Source organism: Dreissena polymorpha, chromosome 2 (genome assembly GCF_020536995.1).
Source record: "Dreissena polymorpha isolate Duluth1 chromosome 2, UMN_Dpol_1.0, whole genome shotgun sequence".
NCBI lineage: Eukaryota > Metazoa > Mollusca > Bivalvia > Myida > Dreissenidae > Dreissena > Dreissena polymorpha.
Window position 1 is genome coordinate 13,548,840 of NC_068356.1, and position 26,108 is coordinate 13,574,947.

At 35.6% G+C, this 26,108-nt stretch overlaps 1 protein-coding gene across 9 annotated transcripts in view; it reads left to right on the top strand.

Moving 5' to 3' along the window:
- Window positions 1–26,108, top strand: part of LOC127865914 (glutamine-rich protein 2-like) — a 73,161-nt gene that overhangs the window by 21,514 nt on the left and 25,539 nt on the right. For 5 of the 9 annotated variants that reach the window (XM_052405997.1, XM_052405996.1, XM_052405990.1 and 2 more), the window contains 9 exons: window positions 930–975; window positions 2,375–2,451; window positions 4,117–4,902; window positions 9,819–9,941; window positions 11,728–11,802; window positions 12,694–12,804; window positions 13,804–13,988; window positions 15,016–15,078; window positions 21,014–21,115. In XM_052405997.1, the coding sequence (XP_052261957.1) occupies window positions 930–975; window positions 2,375–2,451; window positions 4,117–4,902; window positions 9,819–9,941; window positions 11,728–11,802; window positions 12,694–12,804; window positions 13,804–13,988; window positions 15,016–15,078; window positions 21,014–21,115 (1,568 nt within the window). Of the gene's footprint in view, window positions 1–929; window positions 976–2,374; window positions 2,452–4,116; window positions 4,903–9,818; window positions 9,942–11,727; window positions 11,803–12,693; window positions 12,805–13,803; window positions 13,989–15,015; window positions 15,079–21,013; window positions 21,116–23,348; window positions 23,379–25,360; window positions 25,391–26,108 lie in introns of all 9 variants that reach the window. The other 4 variants (XM_052405993.1, XM_052405994.1, XM_052405995.1 and 1 more) reach the window with 4 other exon arrangements.

Genomic DNA, 26,108 nt, shown 5'->3' on the forward strand with positions numbered 1-26,108 from the left:
AGAATCAAGTGTCTACCTGTCTGGTTCATACCAGAGAACCTACTTTATAATGTTTAAGATTGGCCAGTAAAACTAAATTACAGTTAAACTAAGGTTCAGTATTAATTGCAAGATTGCAAGACCTCATTGTCTGTAGCAGAATTGGGACTTTTGCTGACATTGTTAGCCACAGTAGACTAAATCTGACGAAAGACTATTCTTGATTACTCATTTGGCAGTTAAAGGCACTATAAAGGTGACAAATCCAATTATTATGCATATAAACTGGTCTAATTTTTACCGGATTTTAGTTACTCTTGCATAAAAAATGCTAATAACACAGCTGAGGTGCAATGTTGTCAAGAAGTATTGAAGATATACCTGTTTCATAATTGGAAGAAATGTTTACAACTATGCAACTTACGTGATGTGTAACCCAAAAGCGGTGACGTATGCTAAAAATAGCCAAAAGAACATTCACTGTTAATTCTATTTTAAACAACTTTTTACCAGCAAAAAGTAACTAATTAGATCACTACAAACGTTTTGACCATTATTAGAAGAGACATACTTTGTGAGTGATACCAAAAAACATTGAAAATTAACGATATATTTTTGGTGACCTGAGTCACTTTCACTTTCCCAAGTAAACAGCGATGTAAATAAACTGATTGTTTGTGAACACGATTGACTTGGAGGACACTGTATTTTGAGCTCAAAACAAGTTGTATGGCTCATATTTTTATGGTAATGTCCAATAGCATATGAATATTGTTTTTTGATAACCTTTATATATAAAATACAGAAAAAATATTTAAAAATCGGTAAATGATTACGGATCTTCACCTTTATAGAGCTTTTAAAAGTAGCAATTAATCATAAACATAATTGCATCAAATGTAATACATGTACATTGTGCTATATTTTGTCTTACGTAACTTTCATGACAGGAGGAGCTCAAGAACAAACTGGACAAGTCTGCATTGGAAGGTCTAGGTGAGTAGTAGGTAGTATCTGTATGGATGGGATGGGAGATGGAAAGGTTTAGGTGAGTAGCAGGTAGTATATGTATGGATGGGATGGGAGATGGGATGGGAGATGGAAAGGTCTAGGTGAGTAGTAGGTAGTATCTGTATGGCTGGAATGGGAGATGGGATGGGAAATGGGAAGGTTTAGGTGAGTAGCAGGTAGTATCTGTATGGATGGGATGGGAGATGGGATGTGAGATGGGCAGGTCTAGGTGAGTAGTAGGTAGTATCTGTATGGATGAGATGGGAGATGGGATGGGAGATGGAAATGTTTAGGTGAGAAGCAGGTAGTATCTGTATGGATGGGATGGGAGATGGGAAGGTCTAGGTGAGTAGTAGGTAGTATCTGTATGGATGGGATGGGAGATGGGATGTAAGATGGGAAGGTCTGGGTGAGTAGTAGGTAGTATCTGTATGGATTGGATGGGAGATGGGATGGGATATGGGAAGGTCTGGGTGTGTAGTAGGTAGTATCTGTATGGATGGGATGGGAGATGGGATAGGAGATGGGAAGGTTTAGGTGAGTCGTAGGTAGTATCTGTATGGATGGGATGGAAGATGGGAAGGTTTAGGTGAGAAGCAAGTAGTATCTGTATGGATGGGATGGGAGACGGAAAGGTTTAGGTGAGAAGCAGGTAGTATCTGTTTGGATGGGATGGGAGATGGGAAGGTCTAGGTGAGTAGTAGGTAGTATTTGTATGGATGGGATGGGAGATGGGATGGGAGATGGAAAGGTTTAGGTGAGAAGCAGGTAGTATCTGTATGGATGGGATGGGAGATGGGATAGGAGATGGGAAGGTTTAGGTGAGAAGCAGGTAGTATGTGTATGGATGGGATGGGAGATGGGATGGGAGATGGGCAGGTCTAGGTGAGTAATAGGTAGTATCTGTATGGATGGGATGGGAGATGGGATGGGAGATGGGCAGGTCTAGGTGAGTAGTAGGTAGTATCTGTATGGATGGGATGGGAGATGTGATGGGAGATGGGATGGGAGATGGGAAGGTTTAGTTGAGAAGCAGGTAGTATCTGTATGTATTGGATGGGAGATGGGATGAGTATGGGATTTGGATGGGGCATGGGGTGAGATATTGATTAGATGGGGGATGGGATGGGGACATGATATGGGATAGGATGGAATATTGGATGGTATTTGTGAACATAAAATTCTTTATAAAATGTTTTTGTTTAAGGCTATCATTTTCAATTGTTTGTGTGCCACTTGTGTTGATACTATCTGCAGTACTAAGTTTTCAATCTAATATGTGAAAGATACCATAAGCAGCCATAATAATAAAAATACCAATTAATGTTTTCAAACCTGCAGTATGAGCTTTGTGATGAACTGTGTATTTTAATTGTGTACCCAGGGGTGCCAACTGAGCTTCTGGAGCAGATTCGCAAACTGAAGGAGGAGTTAGATGCCCTTGCTTCTTCCAGAGATAGGGTAATTTCCTTGTATTGTAGTAATAACGTCCCTTGATAGAAGTTGCTGTTTAAAGTGGTTTTATTCAAATGTCATAAATAAGTTGAAATATAATGTAAACAAATATAATGCCACAATTATATACTGGGGAAGAGACCGATAGTTGTAGGTAGTATAATTAAGCCAACAAACTTCTTTTAATCCATTCCAATTATGTATGGGTTGTGACACATAATAGATTATTAACGCATCATTAAGTCACCATTGTTTGCACCTGTTGCAAGGATTATTATAATTGTTGAAGTTGCTGGAGCAAAATTTAGACATGCTCTGATGTAATATAAATAATTCCCATTGGTCTTTGTATCTCACAATTTGTCATGGACCTGCTCAGCCAAATAGGATTCCTGGATGCTTGTTGTTTTTTTTGTAATGTTCAGCAGTTACTTAATAATCAATAATTTGAATGTGATACTGATCTTTCTTCCTTTTACCAATAACCCACCTCACGACTTACATGTATCATCTACTAAACTCAATAAACCTATTCTGTATTTGTGTGGTATATAGTTTCTTAACGCTGTGTGTTTTTACTAACAGCTTACTAATCAGGATTCTGACTTAAGCAATAGCACTAGTACCAAGAATGTCCGCGTCTTACAACACATTTATCCAGCAACAAATGGTACTAATATTAGTGCTAAGTCAAACAGAGTAAGTACTTATATCTCTATAAGCCAGCATTTTTATTCATAGTTGTACAATGTTACACCAGATTACATGTCATCTAATTACCAATTGTGTTGCTAGAGAATGTCATTCTGACATCATACTTACATTTTCATGAAACAAACATAAACATATTACAATTTACTAGTAATATGGTGTGACATTATTTTTAACCAGGTTTTCCGAAGGAAAAAACTGGTTATTAGATTGGCGAATGCGGGCGGGCTGGCTGGCTGGCGGGCTGGCGGAATAAGCTTGTCCGGGCCATAACTATGTCGTTCATTGTCAGATTTTAAAATCATTTGGCACATTTGTTCACCATCATTGGACGGTGTGTCGCGCGAAATAATTACGTCGATATCTCCAAGGTCAAGGTCACACTTTGAGTTCAAAGGTCAAAAATGGCCATAAATGAGCTTGTCCGAGCCATAACTATGTCGTTCATCGTCAGATTTTAAAATCATTTGGCACATTTGTTCACCATCATTGGACGGTGTGTCGCGCGAAATAATTACGTCGATATCTCCAAGGTCAAGGTCACACTTTGAGTTCAAAGGTCAAAAATGGCCATAAATGAGCTTGTCCTGGCCATAACTATGTCATTCATTGTGAGATTTTAAAATCATTTGGCACATTTGTTCACCATCATGGGACGGTGTGTCCCACGAAAGAATCACGTCAATATCTCCAATGTCAAGGTCGCCACAACTAAAAATAGATTTAAAAAAAAAAAAAAAAAACTGACAAAGGGGGTTAATTTTTTTTGGTCATTTCAAAAGTTCAGTTTGAGTTTTCTCCCTTTATCAGATTTTTTTTTCACAATGAAAACCTGGTTTTGTGACAATTTTGTCCCTTGTTTTATTTTTAATACACACTTTCTGCCTCCTGTCTTCTGTTGTTGTTTTTCCTCTTTATTTTACCTCTTTACATCTTTCTTTCCTACTTTGGGTTATAAAGTCTGAACCTAAGACTGGAGAGCCTGATCAAATGGCTAGATCAATGAATTTCCTGGGAAATGTGGTAAATGTCCTGTCCAAGGCAAGACACCATGCTAAACACCACCATGCCGACACAACACCAGAAACCACAGACACTGAAACATCTGAGTTGTCTGATGAAGAAATCTTCAGTAATATTGTGGCAGTGCCAGTGCCAAATTTTGCAGTACTAGACAGTAGACTGAAGATTCTAGAGGACAGGTTCAAGTTGTTCCAAGAGTCTATACTGTCAGACAGTGCCTACGATAGTGATGTTACCGACCTAACCAGCTGGCTCTCACATATGGAGAACAAAATTGCCAGTAGTCTGAACTTGACCACTCCAGAGGAGAGCGATGTTGACAGCAAGAAAGAGTCCGACAAGTTTGACAAGGTCGAGGAAAGGAAACCTGTTGTTGAGATGCCCAAGAAGGCAAAGGAGGAAAAAGTGGGGGAGAAGGAGAAGCCAAAGAAGAAGCGGAAAGAGGAAGCAGTTGCGGAAAGAATGGAAGAGGAAGCAGGGTTTAAGCAAAGTCTGGCTTTGATTTTGGAGGACAGGAATCAGCAGGTCTCCTCCCCCATCTTGCTATCTTCACCCGATCTCGAGGCAACCAATGAGAAGATCAAGCAGCTGGCCTTCAACCTGAATGATCAGTTGCACAGCCTGAGAGACAAGGTGTTCCTTGTGGATCATGAGCTGAAGAGGATGAGCAAGGGCGTGGAGTTTGCCCTAATGAGGACAAAGGTTGTAGGCGGTCATGACATGGTTAGTGCAACTGTCTTTTCTATTCTCTACTTTAAATCTTTCCTTTTTGAATTAAAAAACTACTTATCTGATAATTTATTTCTTTTTCAATATTTAACAGCATAAGTGTATCAATCTTTTCAATGTTTTTAATAACTTTACTTTCAGTATCTTTTTGTGAATTTCAAACACCTTATTGTTTCTATTTCAATTGTTTTAATCATCCTTCTATTTTCATGGATATAATATCACGGACTTCGCTGAAGCTTATTCAAAGAGGATGTGACTTAGTACAGAAACAAAATCTGATGTTCCAATTAATGAAACTTCTACCGTGTTTTTACTTGTTTTGCTTTTAATAGTTCTTGATTTTGCTTTTGCATAATGAATCTATTTGAGTCTTCAGCCAAGTTTTTTTTCTCACACCTATTTAACTTGATGTATCACATTATTTTACAGAATAGGACATGCCTTTTCACCCTTTCTGTAAACATGCTCATTATTTATGTTTGCATGAGGAAATTTCATGGGTTTCCTGTTGAAATGTATTCATGAAAGTGAAATATTTACTTTACCACATGGTTTTATTTACACTAACTTCCATTTCCATTATATATTGATTTCATTAATATAGTGTTTTACTTAATATGTTCATTGTATTAAAATACATTTGGTTTAGTTGAAAGCTTAGGAAATAATTAGTTTAATAAACATTCAATGTGGTTTATTTGGTAACTATGAGACTTTTTTACAAAAAAACTGCAATTAAAAAATTGAATTTGACTACATTGAACATGGCTTCCGATTGTAAGCAATTATGATTTTAAATTAGAAATCTCTTATACAAGGATTACAATATTAACTTTTGTTAGCCTGATTATATTTAACTGTCTTGTTTTGGAAAGTAAAACATTGATAGCCTTTTTACCAAACTAATCTCAGGTACTTTATTTCCACCACTGTAAGAGAGCGTGATAGGTATTTTGTATTAATCGATCACTGACACCATGTTTGACCACTTAAAATTACTTTATTCTTTATCTTCTTGTTCAAGTGGCCATTGAACCTATTTTCATCCAGTTTTATATCGTAATTTAAAGATTTCCACAGAATAGGACTTTTTTATGTAGTAGATAAAAAATACCGGGTTTTTTATACGCCTATTTTTTTTTAATGCCCAGGTATATATGGGAACACCTGACGCTTGTGGGTGGGTAGGCAGGTGGGTGGTATCAAGGATTTTAATTTCCAATCAGTAACTCAAACACTTAAAATGTATTAGACAGGAAATTAGTTTGTAATGTTTATGGACATCATATGTCTACCAAGTTTGATAACCAGTAAGACTGCATTAAGCACTACACAATTATATGGCCCTTGAATAAGAATAACAAAGTTAACATTAACCTTGTGTGCTTTCTAATTCCGATTGTTTACCAAATTATTATGAAACTTTGTAGTAATATTGAAAGGTATATAAAATCTTCAGTTTGAAAACCACCCAATCCGCATTAAGAACTTTTAAATAATGGCCCTCGAATGTTAATGAATGTTTTTTCTCTCTTATGAGTGGTTTCTGTTTAATAACGTTTGCATGAACTAATTTAATAAAATTTTACATAAAAGTAAGGCTGAAAATAACAGGTCACTGTTATTTTCAATAGAAATAAGTTATCACTCAATGACTAGTTTTATGGGGAATATTGCTGTAATTATGTTCCTTGGTTGCTAAAAACGGACATACCTACCTTTTAATTGCATTTTTGAGCCATAACCCTTAACAAATTTGAGTTTGGATGAGGTTATTGGGCTGACATTTTGTGTGTACGTAGCTTTCCTGCATATGTATCTATTGATTTGCATAATCACCTAAAGTAGATTAAGATGTTAACCCTTACAGTGCGGGAACCGAGTTGTGAAGGCCTTTGCAAACAGTTTGGATCCAAATGAGACGCCACAGAACATGGCGTCTCATCTGGATCCAAACTGTTTGCTATTATGATAGTATTCTTTGAAAAAAAATCAAAGAAAATGCTAATTTAAGAAATTCAGCAGACGACATTTAAGCAGACGACAAATTTCCCAGCATGCAAAGGGTTAAAGGTTGAAGTTATGGTTTGATGGGAATGCCTAATGTATTGTTGCCTCCATTATTTCCTGTGCCATCATGTCCAAAAGGAATTTATTTAGCATTAGCTGCCAGACAGCAAAGTAAATGTTTATTAAGAACAAACATTGTGTCCTTTTCATGACTAAGGATTTGTGTACATGAGTTTATTGAATTTGTAATAATATGCATATTTATTTACATGACTGTGTGTACTCAGCAAATATTAAGCTTTCTCATAGAGCAGTTAACAGAATTTTTTTTAAATTGAACAAATAATGTTTCAATGAAAAATCAAGGGTTGATTTATATATGAATATAAGTGTTAGTATGAATACAATATACATGTAGTCCCATTTTAAAGCATGTTAACTGCCTTATGTCTAGCAGATTTACATGATCTTGTGATTTATAACAAGATTATATTATTTAATATGACCATTGGACAGTAGCCAGCAGTACTATCAGTTAAGCTTTACCGGCAATGAGAATTGAAATGGTTAAATAATGCAATGAATTTGTTATTTTTGTACTACCCCAGTTTTTTTTATGAAATTGTCTTTTATCACGAAAAAAAATACAATATTGAAACTCAAATTTATGTGTGTAAGCACATTAAGCCTTGTGAACATGTTTTTCTCCCCAAAAGGAAGATTACAGCCATCGTTTTGTTCATCTGCCAAAATTATACATTTGACGGAATTGAGTTTTGCATTGGCCTTAAACAAAAACTTTCCCTGATTATGGTTCCTTTGCTACTCAAGATCTGTTTTCCATATTTCTGTCTGTCCTTCCATCCATCACTCTTTTTTTAGCGCAATATATCTGACACTGATGATAGGAATTCAGTTAAGTTTATATGAAGCATCCCTGTAAACTTGACATCTGCATCACTGGCAGATCATTCTGGTCCAAGACATTTGAGGGAGTTATTGCCCTTTGATTATTAATAAGCTACATTTCGCTTTCTTGCAAGATCTCGGAAACTAATTATCTGAATGTTATGAATCTTAATATTCAGTATCATTGTAGGGTGGACATGCACAACCATGTCAGGTTGTTCAGGTACATAGATTTTTTAGGGCTTATTTCCCTTTAATTATTAACTATTCATACTTCCCTTTCAATTGACCTCAAGATCTCAGACGCCTATGGCCTGAATTTGAGGTTGGACATACGGATCCATGTTCGGTCATTACGGTCCAATGATTTTTCAAGGAGTTATTGCCTTCACAGTGAACTTGTCCATGTAGTCATGTTATTTCTCACCAGTGAGTTACTGTCCCTTTAAAAATAATTTGTTTCCACACAATTAACCTATATTTGGAATAAGTATAGCATCAGGGGTCATCCATCAGTTTAATGAATGTCCTTTTTTGTTCTGTAATTTAGATGATATAAGTTATGATTGTCATAAAAATTTGTTGTCCTTTAGTGTTTCAGACAGGGTTGTTATCAGTGTATCCAGTACAAGTTATATTCAATTGATTCATCTGTCATGGTTACTGCTGGTCTGAATTGATCATACATATTTATTTCAATACAAGTTCTCTGTTAGGGCCGGTTTGCTCAAACTTTAATTGCCATTTAAGTTAACAGTTTGTTAACTTCAGACCCAAATAAAAATAATCATTGAAGCACTTTTAATATCAAACATATGCAAATTACTATGATAATACAAATTTGTTTAAAATTAATGCATATATAAAAGGGTTAATAATCAAGTCACCTAAATAGCATGATCCCAAAATTACTGGCTGTTGGCTTAAGTGGTCGTTAAAGTTTTGATCAACCAATGCCAGATCAATAAATCACATTCACACCCTGTAATGGAGATTAAATAGGCAATTAATGGGTTTTATCACCTTGTGTTGCAAATGGCATGTACTCTTTAAATATTTGTGATGTTTAACAGACATTTTAAGACCTAGGCTAAACATTTATCTTGAAAAGGATGGCATCTATTTCTAATTCTTTACAGTTCTGATACTGCAATAAGAAATTTAGTATTAAATACTTTTGACCAATTTTCTGAAACCATTGATAATAGTAACTGTTGTTGATTGCTTACATATAATTTAATGCCCATATACACAGTTCTCTGCATTAGATGTGGTGTTTTTCCAATTATTTATTGCTTTCTGAAATTTGATTGATTGATTATGATTTTAAAGAGCCAATGAGAAGATTGAAGTTTGTGCATATTCATTACATGGATGTTTATTTTAAAGGCTCATAACTTTATCATGACTTTTTGTATTATGGGATTTAGAAAAATACATGGCAAAATGCTAGACAGTGTATCATATAAAAAAACTGTTTTTTGCTTCAAGATCAAGGTCACAGTGAGCAATTAAAAATCATTTCCTGCCTATTGCTTTTTTTAAAATGGTTTTATTTGTTATGGATACAATAATTAGCATACCTCAAAATAGTATTGTTATCTATTGTTTTTGATTCTCAAGCAAAAATGGGTCTTATGCTATATGCCACATTTTCACAGTCTGGTCAGGAGCTACCCTGTCTGCTTATGAGACCTTGTGTGACTATATAGCAGACAGTGTAGGTCCTCACCAGACTGTGCATGTGGTATAAGACCCATTTTTGCATGCTCAAATGGACAACATTAATTTGTGTTTTATGCTTGTAAAGGACCATGAGGCAGGGTCTAAGTACGTTTATTTTGTCCTTTTGTATAAGCCTGTGTTAAGGGCCAATGCCTTCTCTATGTTCTCTCTTGCAGTGATAGGTCAGTAAGGCTCACTACAGTATCTTGTCCTCTTTATGTATCGTAGCCAATGATTCACTTGTATGTTGTGTGCTTTTGTAGGACAGTGAGGCCCTGTCTCGTGCCCAGCAGGCTATACTACAGCTGCAGGCCGAGGTAGAGAAGCTGCACCGCACCACCGGGGACATCATTGATGAGAACAAGCAGCGCACCAGGCAACTAGAGGTACGCTATGGGATCCTGCGTGAACACTTTACCACTCAGATAAGCACTTTGATGATGATGAAATTAAATTTAATGTATGGTCGTTCTTACAAAATTAAAGTTTTGAAGGCTTCATTTTAAACACTAAGATTCTGATTAGCAGCAAACAGCATAAAACCTGACCAGACTTTATGTTCCTTGCAGGCTGTGTTTGTTTTAATACTGTTTGCATATACCCATTTTAAGCTCGGATGCTTTCGGAGAAAACACGAAGTATTGTCATAGCCAGCTTGTCGTGTCCGTCGTTGTGTTGTCCGGGTTGTGCTTAAACCTTAACATTTTCTTAAGGTTTTTTAACATTGGCTCTAAAATCAAAGTGCTTCTACCTACAACTTTGAAACTTCACATGTAGCTGCACCTTGATGAGTTCTACAAGCCACACCCATTTTTGGTTCTCTAGGTCAAAGGTCAAGGTCACTGTGACCTCTAAAAAAAATAAATTCTGACAAGCTTTCGCAGCCAAGCGTGGCCCCCGTTATGCGGTGCTCTTGTTACTTTGCTTCTGAGCAGATAAGGGTTAAGAAAAAAGTTTTATTCATTTAGTATTCACTGTTTTTACGTATTTTATATTGATACTTTTATGCCCCCCTTTAAAGAAGAGGGGGTATATTGTTTTGCACATGTCTGTCGGTCTGTCCGTCCATCCGTTGGTCAGTCTGTCGGTCGGTCCGTCGGTCGGTCCGTCCACCAGATGGTTTCCTGATGATAACTCAAGAACGCTAAGGCCTAGGATCATGAAACTTTATAGGTACATTGATCATGACTGGCAGATCACCCCTATTGATTTTCTGGTCACTAGGTCAAAGGTCAAATTGACTCGAACAGTAAAATGGTTTACAAATGATAACTCAAGAATGCTTACGCCTAGGATCATGAAACTTCATAGGTGCATTGATAGTGACTGGCAGATGACCCCAATTGATTTTCGGGTCACTAGGTCAAAGGTCAAGGTCACAGTGACTCGAAATAGTAAAATGGTTTCCGGTCCCAAAACTTTAACCTTGGTTAAAGTTTGATAACTTTTTATGTCTGTCGGTCCGTCCACCAGATGGCTTCCTGATGATAACTCCACAACGCGTAGGCCTAGGATTATGAAACTTCAAAGGTACATTGATCATGACGGGCAGATGACCCCTATTGATTTTCAGGTCACTAGGTCAAAGGTAAAGGTCACAGTGACTCAAAACGGTAAAATCGTTTCAGGATGATTACTCAAGAATGCTTACGCCTAGGATCATGAAACTTCATAGTTACATTGATTACGACTGGCAGATGACCCCTATTGATTTTCAGGCCACTAGGTCAAAGGTCAAGGTCACAGTGACTTGAAATAGTAAAATGGTTTCGGGATTATAACTCAAGAATGCTTACGCCTAGGATCATGAAACTTTATAGGTACATTGATCATGACTGCTAGATGACCCCTATTGATTTTTAGGTCACTAGGTCAAAGGTCAAGGTCACATTGACAAAAAACGTTTTCACACAATGGCTGCCACTACAACTGACAGCCCATATGGGGGGCATGCATGTTTAACAAACAGCCCTTGTTCTATTTTGATTCATGATACTACAGTTTTAGGACTACGAGTTTCCTTATATTGTTTAATCAATACTAAACCTATTGTTGTATAAAGAGTATTGTTGCATACTACCGCATCAAATGCATTTTTTTGGAAATGTGTAATTTGAAGTCCAAATGTTTTTTTCTCCCTTTATTTAATGGTGTGTGTTCGTGTGTACCCAGGACCTGCTGAAGTACTGTGACAAGCTGCAGGAGATCAAGGCTGACAAGGACTACGTGCAGATGGAGGTGGATGTGGTATGTAACCTTGATAGATGTAGATAGAATATTGCCGATGTAGGTCAATGTGGTATGTAACCTTGATAGATCTCTATAGAATATAGCATATGGAGGTAGATGTGGTATGTAACTTTCATAGATCTATATAGAATATACAGAGAGCAAATGGGGGTCGATGAGGTATGTAATATTGATAGATCCCTATAGAATATAGCAGATGAAGGCCGATGTGGTATGTAACCTTGGCAGATATCTAAAGAATATACCGGTAGTAGCTGTAGGTTGATGTGGTATGTAACCTTGATAGATCTCTATAGAATATAGCAGATGGAGGTTGATGTGGTAGTAACCTTGATAGATCTCTTAAGAATATAGCGGATGGAGGTCAATGTAGTATGTAACCTTGATAGATCTCTATACAGTATACCGGTAGCAGATGGAGGTGAATGTGGTATGTAACCTTGATAGACTCTATAGAATATACCGGTAGCAGATGGAGGTGAATGTGGTATGTAACCTTGATAGATCTCTATAGAATATACTGGTGGCAGATGAAGGTTAATAGGGTATGTAACCTTGAGATCTCTATACAATATAGCAGATGGAGGTCGATGTGGTATGTGAAAAGTATATTGGCTGGTGGAAGTAAACATTCTTGCTTATGGTCCTGTTATACCTGTATTTATTTGAATCAAGAATTATTCAATGGTACCATTTTTATTCTTAGTTTTGAATATTGGCAAAAGGAAATCTTTTTCTTAGCAATATATATATAGATTGTATTATATTGACTGAAGATGCAATTCATAAAGAAATTAAATATTTGTTTTTAAAACAGATAGAAACAAAAAATTATTACAAAATCTTTCTTATACCATTAATTCTGTTTTCCCAACTGTATGGCCACAGAAAGCTGACAAAAAGCTACTGGATGCAAAGGTGAACACGAAGCTGTTTGACAAGACTACTGAAGAAATCAATAACATGATCAAGGAGATACTAGACAAGCTGGCAGGCCATGTGAGTAAATATATTAGCCTCGTTCTGCGAAAACTGGCTTAATGCATATGCGCTAAGTGTTGTACCAGATTTGTCTGCACAGGTTACTGAGGGCCAACACTTTCTGCCTACACTGGATTTTTGTTTAGAAGATACCTTCTTTAAACAAAACTGTCCATAAAAGCGGAAAGTGTTTTATCTGAGAAGCCTTTATATGCTAATCTTGGACTATACTTGACATGCTAATCTTGAACTATACTTTACATGCTAATCTTGGACTATACTTTACATGCTAATCTTGGACTATACTTTACATGCTAATCTTGGACTATACTTTACATTATTTCAATGTTTCCGATATTTCATACTTCTTTTAATTCAGTGGACATGTGAATTCCTTTGAAAGACATATTTTTACAGAATCACTTCAAATGCAAAAATTAGTCTTTGCCATATGGGACAATCGTAGCATCTGACCAGAGAGCACATTTAGGCAGTCTTGTCAGAAGCTACTCTGTCCACTTGTATGAACACAGAACCTTGCGCTACTTATAGAAAACAGGGTAGCTATTGACCAGACTGCACATTTATGCAGGATGGTCTGGACCCACATCGGCTGCATATGACATAAGACCTATCTTCACATGACGTGGCTAACATATTAAGTATTTCGGTGATGTAGCATCACACAATCAAGTACAGTTTTGTGTTTGACACTTTATATCAAATTTTAATTTTAAGAAACATTATCAAAGTAAAACATGAACATAAAACTTAATCTAAGCAATTGCATGTATAGTTTCAAATTGTTTCAAAAGTCAAAACGTTTGAAGGTGTTATTGAAAAGATTACAGAACAAACAGCATAATTTGGACTTTTCAGAAATGAAAGTTTTAAACAATGTGTGTTGTTGTTCCATAAAAACCTGAATTTCCTAATCCCAATAGTAGTTTAACACTTCCAAGTCCTATACTAAATAATTGCATGAATATCCGTTACACAACCTGCATGTGTCTGCAGGACGAATCCTGGAAGAAGTCATATGCCAAGCTTGCGGAGGACATTGATGGCAAGCTGGATCGTTTGGAGCTTGATCCTCTCAAGGAATGGATGGAGGCGAGGTTGAAGGCTCTCAACGAGAAGCTCAAGAAGTACCAGGTGAACATGGACGTTGGTGCTGAGGATGACGCTGCAGGCATTAGACGGTACATAATATACAGTCCCTTATGCAGACTTTAAATTATGATGAAACACTTTATCAACTTTGCGTCTGTACAGGACTGTCATCATTTAATGTGTTCAAACATTAAAATGTAATCCGCTGTAGTCATAGATAAGATGCATGCAAGATACTTGTTCCTGCCAGTTTATTTAACAATTCATTTTTATGCCACTGGTAGGGTGGCATATAGCCGTTGAACTGTTTGTCAGTCAGTATGTCAGTATGTGTGTATGTCAGTCTGTCCGTCCGTCTGAAAAAAACGTTGGCCAGGTCAAATGTCAAATATATGGCGTCTGTCCGTCCGAAAACTTAACATTGGCCATAACTTTTTCAATATTGAAGATAGCAACTTGATATTTGGCATGCATGTGCATCTCACGGAGCTGCACATTTTGAGTGGTGAAAGGTGAAGGTGAAGGTCATCCTTCAAGGTCAAATGTCTAATATATGGCGTCTGTCCGTCCGAAAACTTAAACATTGGCCATTACTTTTTCAATATTGAAGATAGCAACTTGATATTTGGCATGCATGTGTATCTCATGAAGCTGCTTATTGTGAGTGGTGGAAGTTCAAGGTCAAGGTCATCCTTCAAGGTCAAAGGTCAAAAAAATTCAAAGCGGCGTTCTCTTGAAGCTGCACATTTTGAGTGGTGGAATTTCAAGGTTAAGGTCATCCTTCAAGGTCAAAGGTCAAAATGAAGCTGCACATTTTGAGTGGTGGAAATTCAAGGTCATCCTTCAAGGTCAAAGGTCAACATTTTTTTATATTTCAAAGCGGCGCAAAAGGGGGCATTGTGTTTCTGACGAACACATCTCTTGTTTATTTATGAATGTAGTGAAGAGACATGATTAAAAAAATCATGCGTGTTTGGGGGGGGAGGGGGAGGGTGAGCCATAATGTTTTTCAAACATCTCTTGTTTGTTGTAAGTAAAAGATCTGTTCTTAATTGTGTGTTTTACCTACCTCATATTCATATTTGGTGTGTTCAACATAACAGTTGCCCATTTCAGTCAACTGATCCAGAAGTTCCACTGCATTTCCTGTGATCGACCAGTCGATATGATGCCTACAGGGTAAATATTTTTCAACCAGTTTAACATTTTGTGCCCATAAACGTAAGGCAAGTTATATCAAATAAGTGACACTGGTTGCAGAATGTAATGTAAATTCCATTTGCAATCCTGTACAAATATATCCATATTGATATTACACTAATCATTCTTGATCATCATGCTCATAGTTAATTAACAGTTAAGCCTCTTTCTGGGAAACTGGGCTAAATGCATAAATACAGGATGCATGTTTATGATACATGTAACGTATTCCGGTAGAACAGTGCTCAAGCATTTCTATACTAGAATATTATTGTCAAGTCTCAGTGGCTTTTCAGTGAAAGCAAACAAAAAAACAATCGTTCTAGTGGCTCAGGTTTGAAATGATAAGATGATGATTGACTTCTTTAAAAAATAACGTAAAAAATTAGCTTGTATTGACTTCGTCATCATCGTTCTCATCACATCACATCATTGTTGACACGGTTAACATGATTAGGCAACATCTTCACCTGACATTATTGCCATCATTATGATAGTTGTGTACTTGTTGTCGTCAGTATACTGACAGCTACTACACTGTAACTCCAATATAACGCTGTCCGTTATGACGTTGAATCCAATATAACGCGGGTGGGTCTTGGATCCCGTTTTTTCTCCAACCTTCCATTTCTGATTCAAATCCATGTTATGCAATTTCAATGTTTTTTCAGACAATTGAAAGATGGCAGCGATCACATCTTGATTGCTTTATTTTACCGTCCATTGAACTGATTTTAATCGCTCTGAGGTTAAACAACACCAACAGCTAATTGGTGTCAATCTGTTGTGTAATGTCAATAAAGGTGTGAAAAACTTGCGTGTCAGTGTTTATTACATGTATTACCTATCAGAGCAGTACGGTGCGCTAATTTTAACAAGTTAAGTGCAAGCCGTATAATTATAAAATTAAAGTTATTAAAATCGATAAAAACATTCTTACTTTGAAAGGATTGCAGTTTGACTCTATAATAAAGGAGCGGCTTTGAAATAAACTGCGCACAGTATAAATAATCCAGACGATTTATTTGCATGCTAAGGCAGTGTAATTGTTAACAGAGATTCACTTTCATTTTTGCCCGGTATCAGAAAGTCCCCGGAAAGCATGTTTTTTGCATGAAGGCATATGACGCAATAAAACCTTTCTTTGTACATGTAACGTATTGCATTCAATCTAAATTTAAATTCGCTCGTCCAATAAAAGCTCTTCCCCATAATGCACTGTCCTCTGTACACTTCTGAAAAATGGCATATGCATATAGTTGTGTTTATGAAATTCATAAACATATTTATCATCATAAATGTATAAGATTATTATTCTTTTAAGTGATGTTGTAACTTTATTGGATTATCGGATAAATGTGTGCATAAGAAAAGCGGTATGTATAATGTTATCGATACGATTTGGTTTATATGCATGTATTTGCGGATGACAACACAGAATGGTAATACACAGTACCTATATTATAGGCTAAACTATACCTGTGTTATAGCCCCCTGCAATAAATGAGCTCAAAACTTATAACGCGGATCCGTTTATAACGCTGTTGTGTGGCTTGGACCCCGTCATCCGCGTTATATTGGAGTTACAGTGTAATAATCAAAAACATGCTCACCAATACGCTATAATTATCATCACCATCATCATGACCATCACCAGACTCATCATTATGGTCACCTTCATTATCATATGAGCCTTGTTCTGGGGAAAATGAGCTTAACCCTGTACTACATAGAAACGTATTTTGACGCATTTGTAGTCACTTAGAAAGTTAAGTAAGTTTCATACTAGATTTGAGTTTTAAAGGATTCATTTTCAATCCTTAGATACTGATGAGCAGCAAACAGCATAAAACCTGAACAGACTGCGATCTACTTGCAGGCTGTTCTGGTTTTACGCTGTTTGCACATAGCCATTTTCACTTTGCTTCTGAATGGGAAAGGGTTAATTCATGTCCAAAAAGCACACTTTATGCACATGCATGAAGTCCAGTCTTTCCAGAATACAGCTCATATTATAATTGGTATCATCATATTCATTATCAGCATGATTGCCTCACAACGTTGTAATTTCAGTCAGACTGTGTTTTATACAGGTACCAGTATCCATGTTTGCATGAATAGTAAGAACCCTTTCAAAGTTGATATGAAAATGAGCATTGGCTGTTTTCATTTCTAAACAGTTATTGGAAGTACTGTTTTTATGCCTCTAAAGAAGGGAATGTCATAGTCGTACGTGTTTGGTCTTTGGATAAGACCACCATTCTGCATTTTGTTTCCGCTCTATAACTTGTACATTCCTGGGAGGATTTGTTTATATAACTTCATAGTTTTATACCCGATGACCACATGATGGGTCTCGTAAACTTCCATGCTCCTCAGTGAAAGGTTAAGGTCTCAAATAAAGGTCAAATGCCATGAAAAAAGATCCAAAGTCATTAATTTTCATGTTCGCTTTGTATTGCCTTGGAAGATGTTCATATTATTGTAAGGTCCAGATGATATGCAGATTACAATTTCAAAGTTAAGGTCACAATTCAGGGTAAAATGTCATTTACCTTACTTCCCGTTCTGTAACTTTTAATTCCTAAGATAAAATTATTTTGTATTATTGTTCCCATGATGACCATAGTGAACACTGCTTGAAGATTGAATGATTAGTTTCTGTACAATTTCATGTTAAGTTATTTATGCAGTTATTCTTATGTAATGCCCCCCCCCCCCCCCACACACACACACATCGGGAGCATATGTCGCATACAGTGACACCCCTCTTTTATTCTTATTTGGCAATTAAATAAAAATTCATAGGTCTATTCATATCAAATATTTATTTGGATTAACAGCAAAGTTATTGATTACAGCCAATGTTTCATTCTAAGTGTAAATAATTCAAGGGAACAGGGATAGACAGATGAAATAATACATTGGGATTGTTTAATTTGGTTCATTTTCATTGTCGTATTAATCAGCTTGATAGAAGCAGGGAACTCACATGGTGTTTTAATTTTAGTTCATCTAAAGGGTAAGGTTAATATATATTTTAGCTGCTAATATAGTCTTTTATAACAATTTTTTAAAAAGTGTATAACATGTTTATTTGAAGTCACTCATGATTTTTATGCCCCCCGGATCCAATGATCGGGGTTACATAATATTGTTTTTGGCCTGTTTGTCTGTCATTCTGTCCCAAAACTTTAAACTTGATAACTTTTGCGATATTGAAGATAGCAACTTCATATTTGGCATGCATGTGTATCTCATGGAGCTGCACATTTTGAGTGGTGAAAAGGCAAGTTCAAGGTCATCCTTCAAGGTCAAAGGTCAAATATTGTATTTTTCTCTCCTAAAAACTTTAACCTTCGTTAAAGTTTGGTCATAACTTTTTGAATATTGAAGATAGCAAATTGATATTTGGCATGCATGTGTATCTCATGAAGCTGCACATTTTGAGTGGTGACAGGTCAAGGTCATCCGTAAGGTCAAAAGTAAAAATATACAATCCAAGGGAAGTTATAAGCTTTAAAAGGAAGATAATTTCTAAACCTGCCAAATGATATATTGAACAAAAAAAATCAAAGCGGCGCAAAAGGGGGCATTGTGTTTCTGACAAACACATCTCTTGTTTATGTATGCATTCACATTGCTTTAGTGATATGTATTCTGTTACTATAATTAACTTAATTATAGGTGTGTCTGATTTTTTTATATTATATAAACATATATTTAGTTGAGTGTGTGTGGTTTTTATTTGAAGGAATTGAAATGTTTGATATTGTTAATGAAATTTAATTGAACAAAACATCCTGTATCATTTTTGTAGTGTATCTTGTATCATTCTTAATGACTTTGAGGTTACTGTCAAATTTATATTTAACTTACAATTAGTGTACATGTAGAAAGGTGAAGTACCGGTAATTAATTTTTAAAAATATCTTAATGTTTCTTCAAAAACAAGATATCCAAGCTTTCTGCTGGACGAATTATATTTAATCAACCAGGCATTAAATCTAGCTCACCTGAGCAGGAAGTGCTGAAGGTTAGCTATTGTGGCCAGTTTTGTTTGGTGTGTCGTAAACTTTCAGCTCGTTAGGTCTCTAGAGGCCTTTTTAATTGCCTAATCTTGATGAAATTTGGCTTAGTAGTTTTATGTTGATTAAATCAAGGGAAAGTTCAAATTTGAGTTAAGTCTTTTCAAAGTCTTATTAAATTGGTCAAATCTTATAACCTATCTAGAAATACATTAGGATCTCAATCTTGATGATATTTTGTCAGAATATTTTTCTTGACAATATTAAGATTAAATTTGAATCCAGGTCAAGTGGGGTTAAAATCAGAAAATACTATACACTATTAGCATCATTTATGACTCTATCTTTATGAAACTTGGTCAGAATGTTTACAGGAGAATATATATGCCAAGTTCTTATCTGGGTCAAGCAGGGTTATAATTTAGTAATCAGGTAATATCTTCTTAAAACTGTGTAACCACTCTGAAAGTCCGGTCTGAACTTTTTTTTTTACATAGACCAAGTTTTAATATGTGTCAAGTTGGAGCAGAAACTAGGCCACCAGGTCAAATGTTAGAAAACCTGTTACCCCTCTAGAAACCACATCTAGAATTCATCTTGAAGAAAATTGATCTGAATGTTTATCTTGAAAATATCTGGGCCAAGTTCAAATCAGGGTTAAGTGGGGTCAGAAAGGTGCTTGTCGGGTTAAATGTTTCTCTTGACAATATATATGCCAAGTTTTAACTGAATCACATGAAGTAACAAAAACTAGGTGAACAGATCAAATTTTTAGCAATTGTTGTACCTTGAACTCAGGTGAGCACTCTAAGGCCAGCATGGCCCTCTTGTCTATCTGTCTGACATGCATTTAGGAAAATACATGAAGAGTGAAGTATTTACATTATGAATTGTTGACAAGGTTTATTACAAAAATGTTGCGTGTTAAAAGTACTTCATATAATTTTAATTTCTGTTTTTGATGAATATTGATTTCTTGATTTATGATTTCAACAATTGAGTGTGCCTGTAAAGCAAATCATATTTGTTTAATGTCTTAAAATGGTGATTAAGTGCTATATTTTTTAGCTAATACAAATACTAAGATATGATTCTACATGCTGGTTTTATATTGCTAAGTAAATATGACATTAATTTATTGCTAAGAGAAATGTAAGCATATTGTATTGATATGATGATAACCTTTCTCTGGTTATATATTATAGATTTTAAGTGTCTGACTTTAAGTACCCAGTATTTTTCTGCCATTTTATAATCCATTAAGTTGGCTTAATTGCATAAAAATGGGTCAGGTGGCTTTTATTACTCAGTTTTTGCAATCATGGACTAGAATCACTTGTGTTGTATAGCTTTTTAAAATGAAAATCAACGGATAAGAACAGGCAAATGTTTATAAAGTAAGGCTTCTATGCCAAACTTTAGAAACACCCAAGTCTGTTAAAAAATTGTGCAAAAGTTGTTTCTGTGACCAAGTTAAATGTATACTTCAACAAATACATCATGATTTTTCTTCAGCATTAACTAAGTTTATGTAAAGAATACAATAGGACAACCTTCAGTAGTCAGTTTTTGGTTTCAATTTGCCAGTGATAGGTATTTCTGATGTTATTTTTGTCAATGAAAGCAACGGTGCATTAGTGGGAAGTTTGCTCCTTCAATGTGTTTTAAAACTGAATTTTCCTCATTTTTTGTTTTACAATTTCCAAGCATTGCTCGCAAATAATTGTTTCTATCATTGTTTGATTGTTGATTATATAAAATAGATTCATGTTGTAATAATAATATTGTGGACTCCTCATTTATTCCTCTTTCTTAGACAATCTCTCTTAGCAGTATATAACGTATTTCATAAATATGCAATTCAGTAAGTTTGTTGAATGTTTCAGCCCGATTCCTTCCCTTCCTGCACAGCAAGGGTTAAACCCAACTAAGTCTCCTAGGCCGTACACCACCTTTGACTTGGATAGGATCAGACAGCATATGAAGAGGTGAGACAAAAATACCTGCAATAACAAAAACAGTATATTTTAAAATCTCCCATTAATAAGTTAATTGTTTTGTTATTTTATGTCACAAACATCGTTGTGCATGCTTTTTATGTAGTTTTCATTTGAAGTTAAACAATGTGCTGTTATTGGCAAATTGCTCTCAACATTGTACAATCTGGAGCCACTCATTAATAAAGGATCTATGTGTATTTATTCTGTATTATAAATACTTCAATTGACATTTAACGAGTATTTGTTGTGCCTTAATATTGCACTATAATGTTATGTATTTTATTTTGATCAAAACAACACATATGTTGTCCCCTTGTAGGATGTTTTTATGTTTATTTATCATTGTATTTTGATGTACATATTAATTTCCTATCAACAGTTTAAATATAAAAAATGCCATGTCATGAGGATGCCCATACAGATGTTTGCTAAAGCTTTTGGATGGAGTACACTTTGTCTGGTGCATTACTTTGTCCAGCATGGATAGATTTCTAAAATAACTTGGCAGAAATGAATGATGAGACAGAGTTTTGCACTGTAGAAGAAAACCTGAGGTGAATAGTTGGAGTCTTGATGCAAGGTCAAACATTAAAAAAAATCCCTAGGATTGTGCCACCAGCAACACTTTTTCCAGCATATATTGATTTTCAAATAACATAGAAGAAGTGAAAAAGCTTGATGAGACCGAGTGTTGCACTTAAGAACCAGGTTTAAACCTCCATTGTTAAGGTCACGCTTCAAGGTAAAATGTCAAGTATAAAAATCTAACCTCAACACACATGAAGAATTTACCCCTTACACATTTTACTTGAGCTTAAATTTGTTCAGCACTTACTGTATGAATGTTAAAATTAAGGTCTGAAGTGACATGCATTTGGGTGAATGGTGTAAGAACCTAATCAATAGGTCAAATGTCATGGTCATAATTCATGGTCAAATGGCAGAAGCCCAGATTTAATGTCTAGTTCACACATCAATATTTACATTTAAATAAAGAATCATCTTAGTTCATAGCATGACTATGGATGGATTTTTATGTCCCCCACTATAGTAGTGGCGGACATATTGTTTTTGCCCTGTCTGTTGGTTGGTTGGTCTGTTGGTTGGTTGGATGGTTGGTTTGCGCCAACTTTAACAATTGCAATAACTTTTGCAATATTGAAGATAGGAACTTGATATTTGGCATGCATATGTATCTCATGGAGCTGCACATTTTGAGTGGTGAAAGGTCAAGGTCATCCTTAAGGTCAAAGGTCAAATATATGGGTCAAAATCGCTCATTTAATGTACACTTTTGCAGTATTTCAATATTCAAGATAGCAACTTGATATTTGGCATGCATGTGTATCTCATGGAGCTGCACAATTTGAGTGGTGAAAGGTCAAGGTCAAGGTCATCCTTCAAGGTCAGATGTCAAATATATGTGGCCTAAATCACTCATTTTATGAGTACTTTTGCAATATTGAAGATAGCAACTTGATATTTGGCATGCATGTGTATCTCATGGAGCTGCACATTTTGAGTGGTGAAAGGTCAAGGTCATCCTTCAAGGTCAAATATATGGATTAAAATTGCTCATGTAATGTCACTTCTGCAATATTGAAGCTAGCAATTTTATATTTGAAATGCATGTGTATCTCATGGAGCTGCACATTTTGAGTGGTAAAGGGTCAAGGTCATCCTACAAGGTAAACGTCATATAGGGGGACATTGTGTTTCACAAACACATCTTGTTTAATTTGCAGAAGTGATAGGCATGCTTTTACTAAATGTCTCTCACAAGAATTGGATCCCTATGTCCATGGACTAGGTTACAGTCCAATGTCAATGGTTAACTATAGAAAATGAATGCAGTGAGACTGGACTTTTCCATATATAGTGTTATTGGCAGGCCCCTCTATATGACAATTGCACTCAGTGTGGAATAATGAAAAATTACTCTGCATACCTGAGTATCTATATATTTTTATAGTTTAATTGTTTATGGGTTTCTGTCAAAGTAACACAAAAATTGTGCATGCAAAATATGCAGTGTATTGTTTGAGCATTGAATCTTTCCAAACCAAACACATAAACCTTTATTAGACAATGACATCACCACAGTTACAATTAGTCAGCATTTTCTTGTTTTTATAATGACTGAAAGAGGTAAAGATTCAAAGAACCATCAAGATACTGAATTTGAATGTAAATGAGGTAAACTGTCTGGTTGTATTTATAGCTTCGACAATGTGCCAAGCCTTGGCCCAAGGTTGGTAGTGACTTAGTGAGTGGTACTGTATAAGTGGCTTGTCAGCTTTGTTCTTGTATAACCAATGTTTGATGTGTAGTTGTTTCAGTTGTATGGTCCATGATTGTATTTTGTTATGTACACAGTCTTTTTTACTTTTGACTTTTAAGTGAAATGGAATTTGAACTAGATCTATAAATATGAGCCTTGCTCTGGGATAACAGGGCTTAAGACATGTGCGTAAAGTGTCGTCCCAGATTAGCCTGTGCAGCAGACACTTTGTGCTTTTATTGTATTGTTTGTTTAAAGGAAGTTTCTCTGTAGCTAAAATCCAGTGTAGGCAGAAAGTATTATTCCTGATTACCCTTTGTGGACTGCACAGGCTAATCTGGGACGACACTATGCACATTCATTATGCCCAGTACTCCCAGAGCGAGGCTCATTTGGAACTGGAAGCAAATGTATGGTATTCATGATAACTTAGAGCTATTGGAAGAATTATTTCTGTGCTATATGAAATTTCAAGTGTTAAATGTGTCAGTTTTGAGGCCAATGGGTCCCACTCCTACCCCAAAATAAGTGATTTCTTTGTGTCCTTAAAATCCATAATTCCCACTTAAACAGTAGCCAGTCACTTGGTGGAGAACAGTTTCACTACATCAGATTCTATACATCTGTCCTTGCTAATTAGAAATGTTAGTTTTCAAATAGAAATTTTATAGTAAATTCATGTCTCTTTAGATGTTTTTTATAAATATATTACATAACATACTTATTGTTGCACGGACATGATCAGATATGATTGTTTTATTTGTGTGTTGATTAATGTTTCATGTTCTTTTTGTTGTACTTGCAACAATAACGTTAGTCTGCTTATTTTCTGTGCATTTCTTGATTTTCTACAACTTGTCTTCCATTTCTATATCTGTGTAGAGCATATATCACAGACAAGTATTCACCAAATCGGTAAAGTTGTAATCAGCTCTAAATAAGTCACTGCCCTTTACTGAAAACAAAATTTTGCCACTGTTATATATCAAACTTTTGAGCACACTGTAACAACACACTATCAAATCCACCATCAACCCCAAACAAGCTAATTAAGCTATCATTCATTCATAGTCTATTACATATTACCGAGTACCGAATTCATTGTCATTTGCTATGTTTCATAAACTTATGTATCACACGATATATAAGGAGCAGTATACTTACCAGTATCTGCGCCAAAATAGGTATCATTCACATACAGTTGTAAAATATTATTGAGATGGTCACCATTTAAAATCGATGCCCTCTTTTATTAACAATCGCAGTCTGCAAGTTCAATTTACTTTATAGATTAAGGGAGACAACTAAGGTTTAACATTATTTTGACATGCAGCTGATTGTCTCTCTTGTTAAGACAGCTCAAAATCTACTTTAGTATTTTCCAATACTACGTGAGCCTCGTTACTTGACAATGGGTCTTTCCCATATGCGCCCAGCATTGCAATTGCTCAGTCTTGTCAGGAGCTACCATGTCTTCTTTAAAGTCACGCAAGGGCTTGGTCTCGATAGCTGACAGGTTAGCTCTTGCCCAGACTGCGGGAATGTGTAAATAGTGTAGGATACAACTGAGAGGCTCTGGTAGCTTTTCATGTGTGTGAAGGGCATGCAGACTTAATTTTAAAAAAGACTAATAAAATCTGAATTCTTGGTGAATTATCAAAATTTTATTTTGGTTATTAAAGTTTCATTTTAGTAGTGTTTTTTATTTATTGTGTAGTGACCTTTAAGACAGCAGTGTCCTATTTGTAACACTTTAAAAAAACCTTTAAAATGTAACTATGTACTTGCCTGTTATCTATTTAAGTCCGATGTAACCATTAAAGCTTTCATTCTAACATAACAAGTATATTTGTAAAAAAAAATGGCTCATTATTCATCATTGTTTTTTTGTATTGACTTGTTTTGGTTTCTTTTTATCATAACATTTTGTTGTTTTTCTTTAAATAACACAGTAATAACCTTCAACACTACTTGGACAATCGGTGAGTTAAATTGGAAATGATTAAAATGTGATGATTGTAAAATATTTGCATGTTATCATAGTAACAAGGTTTTAATGAGTCGCGTTCTGAGAAAACTTGGCATAATGCATGTGCATAAAGTGTTGTCCCAGATTAGCCTGTGCAGTATGCACAGGCCAATCAGGAACATAACTTTCCGCCTAAATTGGATTTTTGCTAAGAAGACTCTCTGTATTCAAAAAATGTCATAAAAGCGGAAAATGTCGTCCCTGGCTAATCTGGGACGACACTTTACGCACATTCATTTAACCCTCTTTTCACAGAAAACGTCTCATATATTCTTCAGAATATTGTCTTGTTTCCGTAGCATGCTGGTGCAAATACATGATAGCTTGGTTTGTTACTTTTTTGGAGACAACTGGATAATTGCCCTTAATCCTTTTTTGTTTAGAAGCAAAGTAAAAATGGTTATATGCAAACAGCATAAAACCAGAACAGCGTGCAATTAATTCGCAGTCTGTTTTGGTTTTACTCTGTTTGCTGGACATAGGTATCTAAGAGTTGAAAAAGAGCCTTCAAAACTGGAATCTAGAAAGAAAGGTCTTATATTTAAATTGATTTTATATCAAATGCCTCAAAGTGTGTATCTGAGTCAGGTAAAGAATTAAGCATTTATGTAATATAGAAACTGGTTAGCATGCAAAAGAGTAACTCAGTTGACTGTATTCTATCAATTCCA